The sequence below is a fragment of the Heloderma suspectum genome, chromosome 2 (assembly GCF_057233095.1).
Source record: "Heloderma suspectum isolate Gila_16-S chromosome 2, 16-S_ref, whole genome shotgun sequence".
Taxonomy (NCBI): Eukaryota; Metazoa; Chordata; class Lepidosauria; order Squamata; family Helodermatidae; genus Heloderma; species Heloderma suspectum.
Window position 1 is genome coordinate 39280697 of NC_139459.1, and position 15753 is coordinate 39296449.

The 15753-nt window shown below is 46.9% G+C and overlaps 1 protein-coding gene across 2 annotated transcripts in view; it reads right to left on the minus strand.

Annotated features, from left to right (window-relative positions):
- Window positions 1–15753, minus strand: part of PDE4D (phosphodiesterase 4D) — a 1044072-nt gene that overhangs the window by 77343 nt on the left and 950976 nt on the right. For both annotated transcript variants that reach the window (XM_084833299.1, XM_084833300.1), the window contains one exon: window positions 5349–5461. In XM_084833299.1, the coding sequence (XP_084689425.1) occupies window positions 5349–5461 (113 nt within the window). The remainder of the gene's footprint in view (window positions 1–5348; window positions 5462–15753) is intronic.

Sequence of the window (15753 nt, forward strand, 5' to 3'; positions counted from 1 at the left end):
CGCTGTGGCCAAGCTATCCCTGTCCAGGAGAGGCCGTAGCTGGCGAACCAGCCAAAGCTAGTAAAAAGCACTCCGAGCCGCAGCGGCCACTTGGGCTTCCCATGCATCTGCTGGACTGTTCCCTTTTGTGGAAAAGCCAAATTTGGCAGTATGCCTATAAAAGTAATTTGCAAGAGATGCTTTTTAACCCCCTTTAATCATTTATTTAAAGACAACTAAAGGCTCAATCCCATGGCCACTAAACAGTGGCTAGGCGGCCATAGGATTTTTCGGTTTTCAGGAACCGACCTCAGAGCCAGCACTCCAAGGTTTGTTCCCAGGAAACTGCTTCCTCTCTCGCTCCCCCGCTGCCTCGTAGGCAGCACAGTTCATCTCTGGCTTCGTGCTCGGAAGAGAAGTGGAGTGGGGGGAAAGGGGGCGTTCCTGGGGGTGGGGAGGGCAGAAGCACCGGTATGAGGCTTTCTATGCACCGTCTGGCCCCTGATCCGGTCCAACTAGACCGCTGAAATTAGCGGTCTCACCACAGATGCAGGGCTGCTGGAGTGCAGAGGAGAAGATCCACTCTGCCCACCATGTGGCCGACTATCCCCACAGGATTGCGTTCTAACTTATTTATTTCCTATTTGTGTCTTTCTTTTTGTATTCAGTCCAAAATATCAACCTGGTTTGCACATCACAGTAAGCCACCATATGTTAAATCACCTGCAGGGCTCTGAGACATGCGTCAGACACTATTTTGAACACGCAAGCCACGGTGGGGGTGCACCTCAGCTTGTCATGTCATGTCAACTCACATGTCATGGGTTATTTGAGGGTTAAATAACCCTTGGGTAACCCTAGAACAACCCATGGTTGCATATTCAAAATGGCAGCCACCGCAAGTCTTGGAGCCCCGCAGATTTATTAACCCATGATAGTTTATCGTGACATGCGAACCGGCCCACTATGTATTTGTTAAATCTTGCTATTGTTCAAGTATACCCAAGATAGTAATTCATAAAGCTGAAAAAACTAAAAGAATACTGTGCCAAGGGATAACTTTCTGCAATAATTACTCTTCCCAGAAGTAAAGGCCATGTCTTATTTAGCTGGTATAGTGTGTGTGTGCTGGCAGCAGGGGTGGAAGAGGGTGGAATATGTGTGTAAATGTATATGTGTACTGCTCACATATTGAGGAGCTGCGGCTTAGGTAGACCACATGTTTGGATGCAGAAGGCCCCAGGTTCAATCCCCAACATCTCCAGGTAGGGCTGGAAAAATTCCTTCCAGAAGCCCTGCCAATACCGGGCTAGATGGACCAACGGCCTAACTCAGTATAAGGCAGCTTCCTATGTTCCTATTGCTTAAGCATGGTTTTAACCAGTGCATCTCCTGGGATCCTCAAATCTCTCTGGGTGCCATATGTGCAAACTCTTAAATACCTAAGGCCTCTCCCCTAATAAATTCTTAGGCTAACACTACGGAATAGCTAGAAAGGGTTGGCTAGTGGCAAAGCTAAAGAGGAGCAGGCACTCTTGTGCACCCTCTGCACACTTTTTATTTTGAGAGCTCCACAGGTGGCTCGGAAAGCTGGGAGGGGCCCAGAAATATAAATGGATTGCAGCAGATCATTGCCTCCCTCTACTTTGTGCAAGCATCTTTTGCAGATCCATCTTTTGCAGATACTAACCCACTACTCCCCACCATGAAATGCCAGCCAACACTGAGCATAGGGCTGAAGCGTACTTATGGCCTGAGGATAAGTTCCTTAGAAGAGCAGAATGTCCTGTCAAAATATCCCCAGCTAGTTACCCAAATGCAAACTGTATGTATTTATGTGGTTTTGTCATACTGGTCAAAAGCACTTAATGTTATTTTTGATGCTTGAAAAAAAGTCCAAAGGGATCTGATTTATGCACACGTGCATATGCACCCACCTCTGTCAGTGAACTAAGGTACACAGTGTGAATAGGTCCTGGCTAGCATTATCTGCTATGGGTACATAAAACCTGCTTAGGGTTATTTTGAACAGCAGGCACCTTCATCCAAAGATACCATGCAAAGAGCCCCTGTGCCAACACTGCTTTCCCATTAGGTTGGGGGAGCGGGGGCAACTTCTGTGCAAGGAGATCCTTTGAAAAAAATTCCAGTTTCTCCTATGCAGAGCTGGGAAAATCCTGTCTAGGAGTCAGACTTGTGCAGGACTAACATCCTAAATATTTGGTGCTGGTGCCTGGGAATTTCCATTTGTGGAATGCCAAGCAAGTACAAAGGAGCCCTGCAGAAACAAGTCCTAGGAATAGGGGCTTCTTCAACTAACACTGACACTTGGGCTGCAATCCTAAAACACACTTCCTAAGGAGTAAACTGCAGTGAACAGAGTGGGAGTTATTTCCAATTAAACATGCAAATGATTGCACTGCTCAAGCGCATCGGGATATTTGCACGTTGCATTTAATCAGAAGCAAAGAAATCAAAACACCCACATTCCCATTTTAGAGACAAAATAAAACCAATCTTTGTGTAACTGCAGTATAAATTTCTAGTGCTGATGTAAGGAATGGCATCATTCAGGCTGACCTTCAGAGTGGCTATGGCAACTCAGCTCATTGTACATCTCATACAGGAAACCTTGGCTGTATGATCTTATTTCTGAAGCAGTGGGGAATAGCAGATCCCTTACAAAACGTTTCTTTTCCCTAGTACCACTGAACATTATTCAACTACTTGAAACATCCACAAATGTTTTGGTAGATAAAAGAAACACCTCTACAAATGAACTGAAAGGATACATTGTTGCTAAATAATGTCTTCAAGGAAATAGGCTGCTCAAATAATATTTAAATTTTTAATTAAAAACAATCCTAATCTGAAAAAAAATCTTACTACACACACAACCCTGTCTCCTAGGATCATAAAAATATCATACACTTATGACAATTGCTGAACTAGGTTAATTACATCTATTAGATAGTTAGCCAGAATATATTTGGAGGGAGGGCTGTTGACAAAATAAATGTATTTGAAAAAAATGTTTCACTGCTGGCAAATGAGTCTGCTAATTGGGCACTTCTATTTGCAACAATCATTCTTGTGCTTTCACCAATTCAGGACCACTTCACACATTATATATTTTAGACATACATCTATAATTTAAGTGTTCTCCTAAAAATATAAAGTGGTGACAAATACCTACTTGCAAACACACATGCTGTACAGGAACATTAATCAGGGAGCCATGACTGGCTGCAGCTTCCTACTGAATGTACACTCTGTGGCAAAACAGGGTCTGCTATTGCACAATGTATGAAACTACCCTTTGTGTGTGCTTAGCACATACCCAAGAAGGTACAGGATCAAATACTTAATTAAACTGGCTTTGTGAGAACTTTAGGTTCACGTTCATTAACACACACACCCTCCCCCAAGCAGTAAATGCCCAGTGTTACAGAAAGAAGCTGCACACAAATAAAGGGTAGGCCAGCCTTAGCCAGTCTGGCACCCTCCAGATATTCTGGACTATAACTCCCAGCATTTCTGACTATTGGCCATGCTGGCTGAGACTGATGGGAGTTGAAGTCCAAAACATCTGGAGGGCATCAGGTTGGGAAAGGCTGGACTAGGGGATCCTAACTATGTCATTAACAGCATAAACATTATGCTATCACTCCACTACACAAAGAGCATCCATCTCTCAAGTACTGGAAAGCATAGGGGAAGAAACCATTGACTAGTGATGCCAATGTCTTGGTCCTAGTGACTTCAATGTCTTGGTCCTTCAGTTACAAGCTCAAGGGCTTGTAAGAGTCAGAGGTATTGCTGCACCCTCATCCCGCTGTTTGTGTAGAAAAGACTTCAACCAGACATGATCCATGGAAAAGCCAGGCAAGCAGAGACCAACAGGGACTAACTAAAGAGAGCAGTACAGCACAAATGTAGAAAAACTCTACTTTGTTAAAATCTAAATGCTTTTTAATATAACAGAGTTTCACTGACAGCCTAAAAAGTAGTGGTATGGGGGGGGGGAACCTTTTCTGCTGTTATGATTGTGTGGTCATGCTGGGGGCAGGTATCCTTGTGTCGCCTTTCTTATTGACTTTAGAAATATAACGAAAACTAGTTTTGCAAACCTAATGATGTTTGTTAAGAAGAAAGCTCCAATAAAATCAATGGAACATACTTCCAAGTCAATATGCTCACCATTGCCTCTCTTATGCACAAAGGCTAGCATCTCTTATTCTGTCTGTCCTTTTGCATATGTAGCACTTATACATGACACATACACCTATTGTTTCCACCATACACATGGCCCTTCTTGCTTTTCTCTGTTCCAGGAAGCCAAAACCACACCTCCTACAACCTTTATTAGCTGACATTTGCAGCGAAAACCTGTGGGGAAGTTGCTGCACATAAGTTTTGAGTGAACACACCATCTTTTCCCATCCCATTTTTAAAATGGCAGCACTTTTACGCACAACCTTTAAATGGCATATGAAGCTTTGGCCCCAAACTATACCACTTCTTTCAAACCCCCATCAGGCTAGTCTCACTTTCCCCTTCTCCCCATTCCATAATGGAGCTGCAAACAGTAAAATCACTGTCAATCTGAAATGTCTGAGCTACTTTTCACATTTGCTCTCCGATTCATCCACAGCTACAATTTTATTAAAATAACCTTAAATAATGTTCTGAGATCACTGCAAAGTTTTGCAATTCTGTTCACGTTTACCTGGAAGTGAGTCTTTACTTCCAAGCAAACATGCATAGGAACAGAACAATGCTATTAAACACATGCAGAGGGCAAGAATTCAACTTTTAGCCCAATCCTATCCATCTCTTACTGGGAAGCAAGTCTCACCACTGAGATCAATGAGAATAACTCCCAGGATGGCAGCCTTAAGGAGCTTCTCACTTGGACCTGATGCACCGAAGTTAGATAACACATCAAGAGAGGCTGCATAACAACAGCATACGGCATGCACATTTAAAGTTTGCAAACATTATCGAGAGCTTCTGGCTTTCCCAAAAGTGGAGGATGAAAGTTTCGTTAGAAGTCACCTGGCTAAATTGCAGCCCAAGACGGTAACACAGCTTTCCCCAGCTCGGCACCCTCCAGATACGTTGGATACAACCCCCATCATTCCCAGCCAGCAAGCCGGCTGGGGGCGATGGGGGTTGTAATCCCGACGCATCTGGAGGGTGCCGAGTTGGGATAAACTGTGGTGGTACTTTTGGCACATGGGCTGCGAAGTAGCCGGTTCTTGGTGGGGAGGCGAAAACAAGGCAAGGCAAAGGAGGAGTGTGTCTGAAGAGGGCGGGATGGGGGTGGGTGTTCGGGGGTAAATGAGGGGTGGTGGTGGTGGTCCTACCTTGTTGGAGGCCATTTCACTGACGGAGTGCCTGGTCTGCAAGGTTTCCAGCTGGTCCAGGCACCAGTCCAGCTCCTCCAGGGTCTCGCTGGCCAGTTTTTGGTAGGCCTCCTCTGCGAAGAGATAGGGAAAGGCGTACTCAGTTCGCAAGCGTTTCACGGGGCTAACAGCAAGCTCCAGCGGGTCCATCCTGCCATACCCAGCCATGGGGGGATGCCCAGTGCCCACACATGAGTGCTGCTCCTTCATATTGTTAAGGCCGAGCAATGGAGGAGAAAGGCGGGCTTTGCTCTCCGGCGGGAACCACGAAGACACCGAAGTCGCTCCAGCCTTTCCTGATCACGCCGAGGCAAAGACACTTGGCGGGCGGAGAGGCGCTTGTTGCGGCGGCGCTGGCCGGAGGGGAGCGGAGCCGGGGAAGAGGAGACGCGCGCCGGCTCCTCGCGGGGTGCGCCGTCCCTCAGCTCTTAGCGCGCATGGTGGTTGGTTGGCAGCCTGGCTGGAGGCGGCGGCGGCGGCGGCAAGCAGGCGCAAGGAGCCGCGTCGCCGTGACTGCCGCTCTTTGGCAAGCGAGAGACTTTTGGGAGACACGCAGCCAAGCGCTTTCCTTCCCCCAGACTGGAGGCGGGCGGGCGGGCGGGCGAGCAGGCAACACCTCCTCCCTCCCCCTGTGAGAAAGCTTCAAGCTCCAATGAATCAGGGCGGCGACGGCTAGCGCTGCTGCTGCCGCCGCCGCCGCGAGCGCGGCCACCGCGTTTCCTGTTTGCTCAACTTCTCTTTGCGCAGGAGAAGCCGCGCGGCTGAAAAAAACCGCGCTCGGCTTCGGCTGCTCGCTGAGGGAAGCCCGTCTGCTCCTTCAGCCCTCCCTCTTGCTTTCCTTCCCCGCGGAGGAGGCTGTCTGCTTTCCGGGCCCCAAATAAAGCCCCCTTCTTCGTCTTTTTCTTCCCTCCACCCTTCGTTATGGTCTCATGGTGAGAGAGAGAGAGAGAGAAGCGCCTCGGCGCTCCTGCCTTTGAACATGCGCCGCCGCCGGAGGTTTAACAGCGGGGCGGGCGGTGTGTTTGCGGCTGAGGAGGGAGGAAAAAGTGGGGAGAGAGAAAGAGAAAACTCGGCGCGGAGCCGACGGCTTGCGCTGCCCCCGTCCTTCGCGGGGCAGTTGTGGCTCTGCTAGAGTACGCTCAGGGAGCAGCCCCACGCGGCTCGCTTCGCACGGGCCGGGGCCACCTGCGCGGGCCATGACGTGGCCGAGAAATCCCCTTCTCCACCCCCATCTCCACACAGTGAGCGCCTTATATAACCCCGAGCCCTCCCCCAGGCCTGCGCGGTTGCTGCTGTCCAGGGCCTAGAGGAGGAGGAGAGGAGACATAAACAAGATAAAGGCCTCTTCATACCCTGGAGGGCCGGGGGACTTCCCGCGCTTGGCATGGACCTTGCCTTGGCTGCACATGGCAGACTGGCAAAGCTAAACTCAAGTAAGTTTGGCCCATGTTGGGCACAACATTTCTGCACTGGAGGGCTACTTCAATTGGGCAGTTTTAGACCCTGGACTTAATGGTTTTATGAAGCCAACCATGCCCCTCCCCCATCTTCAGATGTATATTATTTCACATATTTATGTGATAAAATGGGGAAAGACAGGCCTCCTGCGTTTGGGGGACCTCCTGTTACCCTGGGCTTCTGCCTCAAATTTTTGCTGTGATGGCACCACTGGGCTACTTCATTTTCTCACTGAGCTGGCCAGTGTGGTAGCCACGGGAAAGCAGCCATGTTTGTGGTGCTCTGTCAAGGGGTTCATCATGAACATGAAAGAGACGTGGTTCATATGATTATGGAGGAGAAATAAGCCACCATGGCTTATTTCCCCTCCCCATGTGTGCTGGTCACATGCTGGGGGAATTAGCATAATTCCCCGGGCAGCGTGGCTTGTCTTGTCAGACAAACCTAGGCAGGGTGGCTTGTTGCCGTGGGTAACAAGCCACCCAGAAACCTGCAAAAGGCCATGGCTTTGGGTGGGTTATTACTCAAGGCAACAAGCCATCCTGTTTCATGATGATGGGAACCTGGCCAGTGGTTCTTGTGGTACCTTAAAGGCTAACAAATTGATTCTGGCATACACTTTTGTGGACTATAGCCTGCTTCATCAGATGCATGGAGTATTATGGAAAGTTTCAGGGTTACATACAGTATATATGGTGGGGTGGGGGGTAGAATTGTAAACAATGAGGTTTTTCTCCACCCCCCCCCCATATGCATTGTATAAAAACCTGAAACTCTCCCTAATATTCCATGTGTCTGATGAAGTGGTCTATACTCCACAAAAGTGTATCCCAGAATCAATTTCTTAGGTACCATAAGACTCTGTTAATTTTGCTGCAATAGACTAACACAGCTACCCTCTGGAAAGAGTTCAGCTTGGACACACATGGGTCAGAATAAAGTGAAAGAACCGGCTCACAGGACACTCTGGCCACACTGCAGCCATGTGAAAGGCCTGCATGTGGTGACTACTTCTACCCCTCCCCTCTCCCTGTGTAGAAAACCAGTCATGTCGTGTTTACCACTCACCACTTCCTACAGGATGCCAGTTTTGACGGTGTGCCAAAAATGTTCCTGCCTTGAGCAGAAGATGCACGTGACTGATTTGCCATGGGCTGGAAACTGATAGAGGCAAGCCATTCCAGCATTTTTTCCATGCACCCCATTAGGCAGGTATAAGGAAGATACTTGTGTGTGTGTGTGTGTGGAGGGAGGGAGGGAGGGAGTAATTCACCCCCTGTCCCTACTCTGGCACCACTTATGGCTAACACATGCCCAACGACCTTAAGAGGGCTTCTGCCTGTGGCTTTCAAAGTCCAAGAGCTGAGAGGTATTATTTCTCATCTATAAAGTGCCAGGGAATGTCTGTGCTATGTGGCTCTACGATTAGATAATTAAGGATTGCAAGACATACTATGGAATCTCTGGAAACACTGAGTAGTCCCATACTGGTTTGCCTCCCTTTGCTGTTCCTCCTGCCTTCCTGCCTATCAACTGTGTCTTCACTGATCAGATCGCAATATGCTGGATTCTTAAGTGCTCTGTACCCCACTTCTGATCTGATACCATTATCATTGCTAACCATGTATTTAGCACACTTAATAAGTAAAGTATTTTACCATCTTGGGTTACAATCCAGCCAAAGATAAGGCCCTGCCAACTTCAATGGGGGAGGGGGTTAAGCATGTCATTAAATCTCCCCCTGAAAACCATCTGATTTATGCATAATTTTGGCTAGATTATGCCTATAATCTCTTTGGGCCTCAGCACAACTCTTGGAAAGAGGGATGTATTACTCTCACATTTCAGAGAGGGAACTGAGGTCACCCAACTGAATCCATGGTGAGGTAAAATGATTTGAACATAAGTCTTTCATATTTCTCTTTCTCACTCTTCTACCAGACCACATGAGCTCTTCTTACACTTTATTCCATATTTTTCTTTAGGTAACTTATAATAATACATCCTGAGAATTACAGTGAATATTTGCATAGTCAGTTTCAGTGCAATGTATATTAAGTCAGCTTAGCCAAAGGTTCAGCAAGAAAGACATTCTCAAATATTGCAGTATATTTACTTAAAACTAAACCCCTGACGGAAGGTGTATGAATGACGTGTTCATCACAGTTTGCTTTGGGAGATGAGAAAACATTTCTCCCAAAACTTTACCTCAGAGACACAGTTATCACCTGGGTTTTATTTGACTGTATCCCACCCACCCCCATAAGTCTATCAATGTGGGAACTGAAGGAGGAAAACCGAGGGGGCAGAGCTGAACCTGATCCAGGGTTCCAAGGACCAAGTCCCAGGTCTTATTTTCACTGCTTAACCCCAGAAAATAAAGAGTGATAATACAAAGTGACTCTGATCATGTACGGGGATATCATGCCACTTTCAGGCCGAGAGCCAAATTCAGTTTCAGAGAAGCTCTTGGGGCCTGGGGCCGCACTCCAATGGTGTGGAGTTGCAATTGCTGCCGGGCAGAGGGCAAAAGGTATGGGGCTAAAAATGCCAGTCCGTTCTGGTTTAAAGCTCTTCCTGCCAGTAACTAAGCCTTAGAAGAGGCATTTCATCCATTCAGAATGGAGGAAAATCCATGCAAAAGGAGAGGAACCATCAAACGATTGGCAGTTGGGGAGGGGAAGGAAGGGGGGGCAGTAGAAGGGGCGTGGCCTTTTGGAGAATCTCAGATGGTTGGATTGGAACCCAAGTGGGCGGGATTTGCCCCACAGGCCTGAGGCTCAGCACCCCTGATGTATAGTGTACCTTTCCTTCAGCATGGAGTAACCACAACCAACTCCCAGACATTGGGGTTAGGAGCAGAACTCCTATATTAGGAGAGTTTGCAGCCGATCAAGCTTTACCTGTCTAGGCCACTTTCATTTTCTAAATTAACTACTGCTAGGGGAAGAAGATGAATGTAGCCAGACCTCCTGCCTCCTGCAAATAAATAAATAAATAAATTTAAAGCCTGGAAAAACTGACAGAAGGTAAGCCATTTCTTTTTATTTAATGATGATGAATGATTGACAATATTGAAGAGATGAGAGCTGGCTAAATACTTGATTACTACCATTACATATATTTTTTTTGCCACAGGGCCCTCAAAAACTGTCACGATTGACAGCAGCATGGCCCATAAATGATACTAATAGCCATAGGCATAAGTCAATCATTTCACACCCCATGCTTGAAACGTGTGTTTTGATTCTCCTCCAACCCCACAGCCATAGTGGAATGAATGGCAGTAGAAACAAAGTTATGGAATTGAAAGGAAGATCCTGGCACCTAAAAACAGCCTTTCTAAATTTTCCTAGATGACTTTTAATGCAATCATCAAAACATTAGGCCACTTTTAAGGAATGCTCAGCACTGGCTAGCTGCCATGGCATATTAATGCACATTTTGCTGGGCCTATACATGTTTCAAGTTCAACCACACAATGCACACATAATAAATAAGGGAATGTCTGAGTCCGTTTGAACAATAAATGCTTGTCCATATTGCAAAGGGACTGCCAAGTGTTGCAGAATCTCTCTCTCTCTCTCTCTCTGAAGCTTGCACAGAATGTATTAAGGAATAATACAGTGTGAATTGCCAATCTCGGACTGTTTTATTATGTCTCTAGTATCTTTTCATTATAGCATTAACAAAATTCCAAGCCACTCACCACTCCAGAATAGAAAAGTGCCATTCAAATATTGTATGGCTTCTAACTGGTGCAAATAAATAAATAAAAATGCGCTATGGTATTTAGAACTGGGGCATTCCTGCGTTTATGAATCAAAAGAGAACCTGTCAGAGCTCAGCAGCTGCCAGCTTTACTCTTAATAATATGAAAGGAGGCTGCCATTGTAAGCTTGTCTATTTAGAAGCAAGAGCCACCTAATTCAGTAGAATTGAGGGCTGCGTTACAGGCCCAGTTTGCATGTCACGGCCGTGTAGCTGTGAACAAGTAGGAACAAGTGAGCATGCTGGTTCCTGGCCGGCCAGCCGCTCCCACTGAGCTAAACAACCCAGGATGCTCCATCCCTGGGTTGTCTGTGACATCCAAACCTGAAGAAGGAACAACCCAGATTTATAACCCATGGTTCTTGGGTCGAAGAGGCTGCTCGCTCCCATTTCATTCTCAATAATCCATGATTTAACAAATAGTTGTTGTGATGTACAAACCATACTGTGAACCGCCCAGAGAAATTTGGCTATTGGGTGCTATGGAAACATAAGAAATGAAATGAAAGCAGATCACAGCGAATATGCATCCCTTGATGAGTCAAGCATGTGTGAAGGAGACATTAGAGATCAAAACTAAAACCAGAACTTTTGTATCACCTCACATCACTTCAAACAAAATGTTTTTTCAATGTAGCCAGTTCACCCATTCAAATGTAAGTCATCAGGTGATGCATATGAATATGTGATTCTGTCCTTAGTTCCACTGAATTTCCTTGCAAGAAAATGGTTTGAAACTGAGGTGTCTCTATGGTTATTTATCCATGGAGTAGAGACTTTGGTCTGGCCTACATATGCAGCAGAATGAAGTGGGAATGAGGTGGTGGAGTCCTGAGGTGGTAGAATGGACTGTGACACTTATGGCTACAGGTTGAGAATAACACTCTTTTAAATGTTCCCTGCATTAACACACACATCCCCAACTGCCTGCAAATAGAAAATTAGCACACTAAGGAATGGGCTGGGTTAGTTTTGTTCTCTCATACGTACTAGCTGTTTACTTGTGGGGAGTAAACTTTACTTGTGAGAAGCTCGTTCTTGTGCATATGTAGGCCAGGCCTCCCCCCCACCCCCCCAGTCTTAAGACATTCTGGAAAAACATTTAGCTGAAAAATGGAATTCTTGCAAGCATATATTCTTTGAACAACTACCTATTATAATTGACAAAAGATAACCAAAACAGAGGATGCTTCCAGGGACAATAAGGTATACATTAGTCAAGATGAAGGATCTTCTGCTTTATCTTGTATCCGTGTATAAAATAATAATCTAATTGGTTCCATGCCGGATTTCAGCCTGCCTTTCAACATTTTTTGAAGTAAGAGATGTGGGAAAATGCAGACTTTTCCTCACAAGTACACATTCATTTTGGCAGAAAGGAATACAATATAACAAAGTTGGGAAAACATCTATTCAAAGTGTAGTGCGTCTACTCAAAAGCTACATCCCACCCAATGATCCATACTGAATTAATTCTGAAATAATAATAGTGAACTCATTCAAGTGTGAATTTTTATGTAGGCAAAACAACAACACCCACACACACAAGTGGGAGGTATCAGCAGGCTTGAGGAAACCCCAATGTTTGCAGAAGTTTAAAAAAAAAGGAAGAAAAGGGTTATTGGGGGAATCCCCCCACCCGAAAATAACAGTTCAGTGAGGGCTGAGCATGTTCAGTGCATGTTTAAAATTATCAAGGGGCTGGAGCAACTCCCCTATGAGGAAAGGTTACAGCATCTAGGACTGTTTAGCTTAGAAAAAAGGCAAAAAAGAGGAGACATGACAGAGTGTACAAAATTATGCATGGTGTGGAGAAAGTGGGAAAGGAGACATTTTTCTCCCACTCTCATAATCCTAGAATCCAGGGTCATCCCATGAAGCTGATTGGTGGGAGATTCAGGACTGATAAAAGGAAGTACTTCTTCATAGAGTGTATTGCTAAACTATGGAATTCACTACCATAGGATGTGGTGATGGCCACAAATTTCAATGGCTTTAAAAGGGGATTAGACAAATTCATGGAGGAAAAGGCTATCAGTGGCTACTAGTCTTGATGGCTATATGCTACCTCCAGTATCAGAGGCAGTATGCCTATGATGTACACCATTTGCTGGAGAACATGGGTAGGAAGGTGCCATTGCACTCATGTCCTGCCTGTGAGCTTCCTAGAGGCAGCTATGGCAACAAAATGCTGGCCTAGATAGACCTTTGGTCTGATTCAGCATGGCTCTTCGGCCCTTGGGCAACACATCTCTGCCACTTCATACCTCCCCCAGGTAAAGGTTGGTGCCAATTGCCCCTTCCCTGCTTCCCTGGCATCTTGGCATCAATCAAACTCACTCCTCCCAAGACAGCAGAAAACATGTCTCCATGCCCATGCTGAGTTGTCCCCCTCCTTGCTCCCCTCCATCCACTACGATGCTCCCAGAAGTACCAGTTCTTCACCACTGCACCCTGTTTGTTCACCTGCCCCTTGCTGTGACCCAGACAAGGGTGGTGGCAAGAAGGAGAAGCAGAAGATGCCATGGCCTGCTTGCTCACTGCCACTCTGCCTGTCAGGTAAGGAAGTGGTAGCAATGATGAGAAAGGGGAGGAGCAATAGCAGCTGGTGACAATGGCGATGAGAAGGTAGACTCATTGAGGGAAAGGGCCCATCTAAGGTGGCTTGCTCAAGGGCCCTCAAAAACCTAGAGCCAGCACTGACAAGAGATATCGCATGGGGCTCCTTACAGCTTCTAGATACCTGGTAGGAGATGGGAGGCTGGGAAAGAGAGGGAAAGACTGGCTGAAGATGTGCCCTCAGGATCCCTGGCTCCTATACAGCTTGATCTGCCATGTGCAGAGCTCTTTCCTCCTCCCTCCCTCCCACCACTAATCAGACGGTGATGACATCCACATGCTGCCCACACACCCAGGGAACCAGTAAATAGCAGATGTGGGGGGTTGATCCAGATTGGCGAGGAAAGGGAAATTTAACCCTTCATCCCATGCTGCAGTTCTGTTCTAGATTAGAGGCCGCATGCCTGCTCTCTGAATTGTAAGGAAAGCTTCCATTGGCATAAGCAGGAGCTCTCCATCCAATACAGCGGGGATTGAACTTGGGACCTTCTGGACGTGCTCCTCCTCTTCACCATTGCAACCTGCTTGTTCACTAGCCTCTTGCTCTGGCCCAGGCAACAATGGTGGTGTGAAGGAGGAGCAGTAGATGCTGCTGCTTACTTGCTCACTGGCTGTCTGCCTGTCAAGCAGGCAAGTGGCAGCAACGATGAAAAAGAGGAGGACGAGGAGTAATAACAGCTGGTGACAATGGCAGTGAGAAGAAAGACGCACTGACTGACCTGGTTTGCACGAAACAACAGTCAACCGTGGCTGAATTTACTCGTGGGAGCTGTTGTGTCATGCCAGGAGCCCGTGGGCACCATTTTTGTATGGCGCCCGTGGGCATCTGACTTATTGTGGCTTGCCATGTCGTGCGAACCTGGGCAGCATGGCTTGTTCGAGTGGGCAGCAACTCTCAAGCCATGGGCTGTTGTTGGGTTGCTGCCTGCTCCCAGCAAGCCATGCTGCCTGGGTTTGCAAGACACAACAAGGAGCCCGTGTGCACCCAGCACAATGTGACAGCCCTCACAGCTAGATTAAGCCATGGTGGGCTCTCATGTCATGCAAGCTAGTCCACTGAGGGAGGCGGCCCATTGGAGGTGTGTTGCCCAAGAGCCTCAGAAACCTGAAGCTGACACGAGGTTTACCACACTTCTCTCCTGCAAATGCTTGATCCCCTCTGCACTTCAAGCCCCAAAAAGGGATGGGAATCTCATGATCATTACCAAATTTGTCATCTTGTCCTTCAGCAAGCAGAGCTATTGGAGAGGCAGGAAGGCGAGAATCTCAGCTACACTCTGCCCACTTTTGAGCATTAAATGGCACAACTTTAATGTCATCACAAAATAAAAAGGAAGGTCTCATTGAACCGATTCTAGACCTATGAAAGTGACTGGAGTTTCATGACGTGGAGGTGAGTGTCTCGAGCAGCCATTCCAGGACAAGTTGAATGGTTCTTGCTAGGTCAAGTGGCGCTTGTTTTCAGGTGACTGAAACTGGCCCCAATTAAGTGCAGTGTTGATCATGAGGCGTGGTAACATTTGTGCCATCTGCAAGCATACTTTGTGCTAGCACAGGGATGGGGAAATGGCGGCCTGCGAGAGGTCCCCCTCTGGCCTACCAGCTTCCCTGCCTTATCTCTGATCCCTTATCAGAGAGAAGACAGTTTCCCTGCACCCCTTCACATGCCGCATTAAGGCTTTTTAAAAGGCTCCATTGGTGCCAAGGGAGGCTCTTCAAAAACCTAATTGCAGCAAGGGAGAGCATTTTTGGAGGAATGGCTGTCAGAGAGGGAAGGGCTAACCCTCCCCTCCTCAATCCTGTGACACCCCCCCTCAAAAAGTCACCCCTCCCCCACTGCAATCAGGCTTTTTAAAAAGCCCCCATTAGTGCAATGGAGGCTTTTTTTCAAACCTGATTTCAGCATGGGACCATGGGGGACAGGCTGAGGAAGGAAGGGCTAACATTCCCCTCCCCAACTTTGCAACCCCCCTCAAAAAACCACCTCTCCCTCACAGCAGTCAGACTGTTTATAGCTGCCACTGGAACCAATGTAAGCATGAGTGTGAGCGCTAGTGGAACAGGACAGGCAGGGCTGGGGAAGCCACTGAATCTGTCGCCTGGAAATCTCTCCAGGTGTGAGGCATTTCCATGTGGTGAAAGCAGGCATTGCAACTATGACACAGGCAAGCAGTCGGGGATGTTTGGAGTCTGCAAGGATCCAGCACTTGAACTTTGGTCTGCAGCAACTCTGGAGGGACGGCCAGTCATTCCAATATATGTGTTGACGTATTGTCTTGATCAGGCATTCACGTGGAACTAGGAACCACCTTCGGCCTCGTCAAGGATTTAGCATTTGAGACAATATTGATCTATGGCATTTCTTTCTCTGTTTCTTTTCCCTAGCTGTTGTTTCTATTGGCTTTGGCAAGCTACAAAACTTTTTAGCAAAATGGGTAAGGGAAAAACTATGATCATATGCTTTGTTTTTTCATACTCCAATGCTCTTGCTGGTTCTGAGCAGCAACTTTGAGGGTGT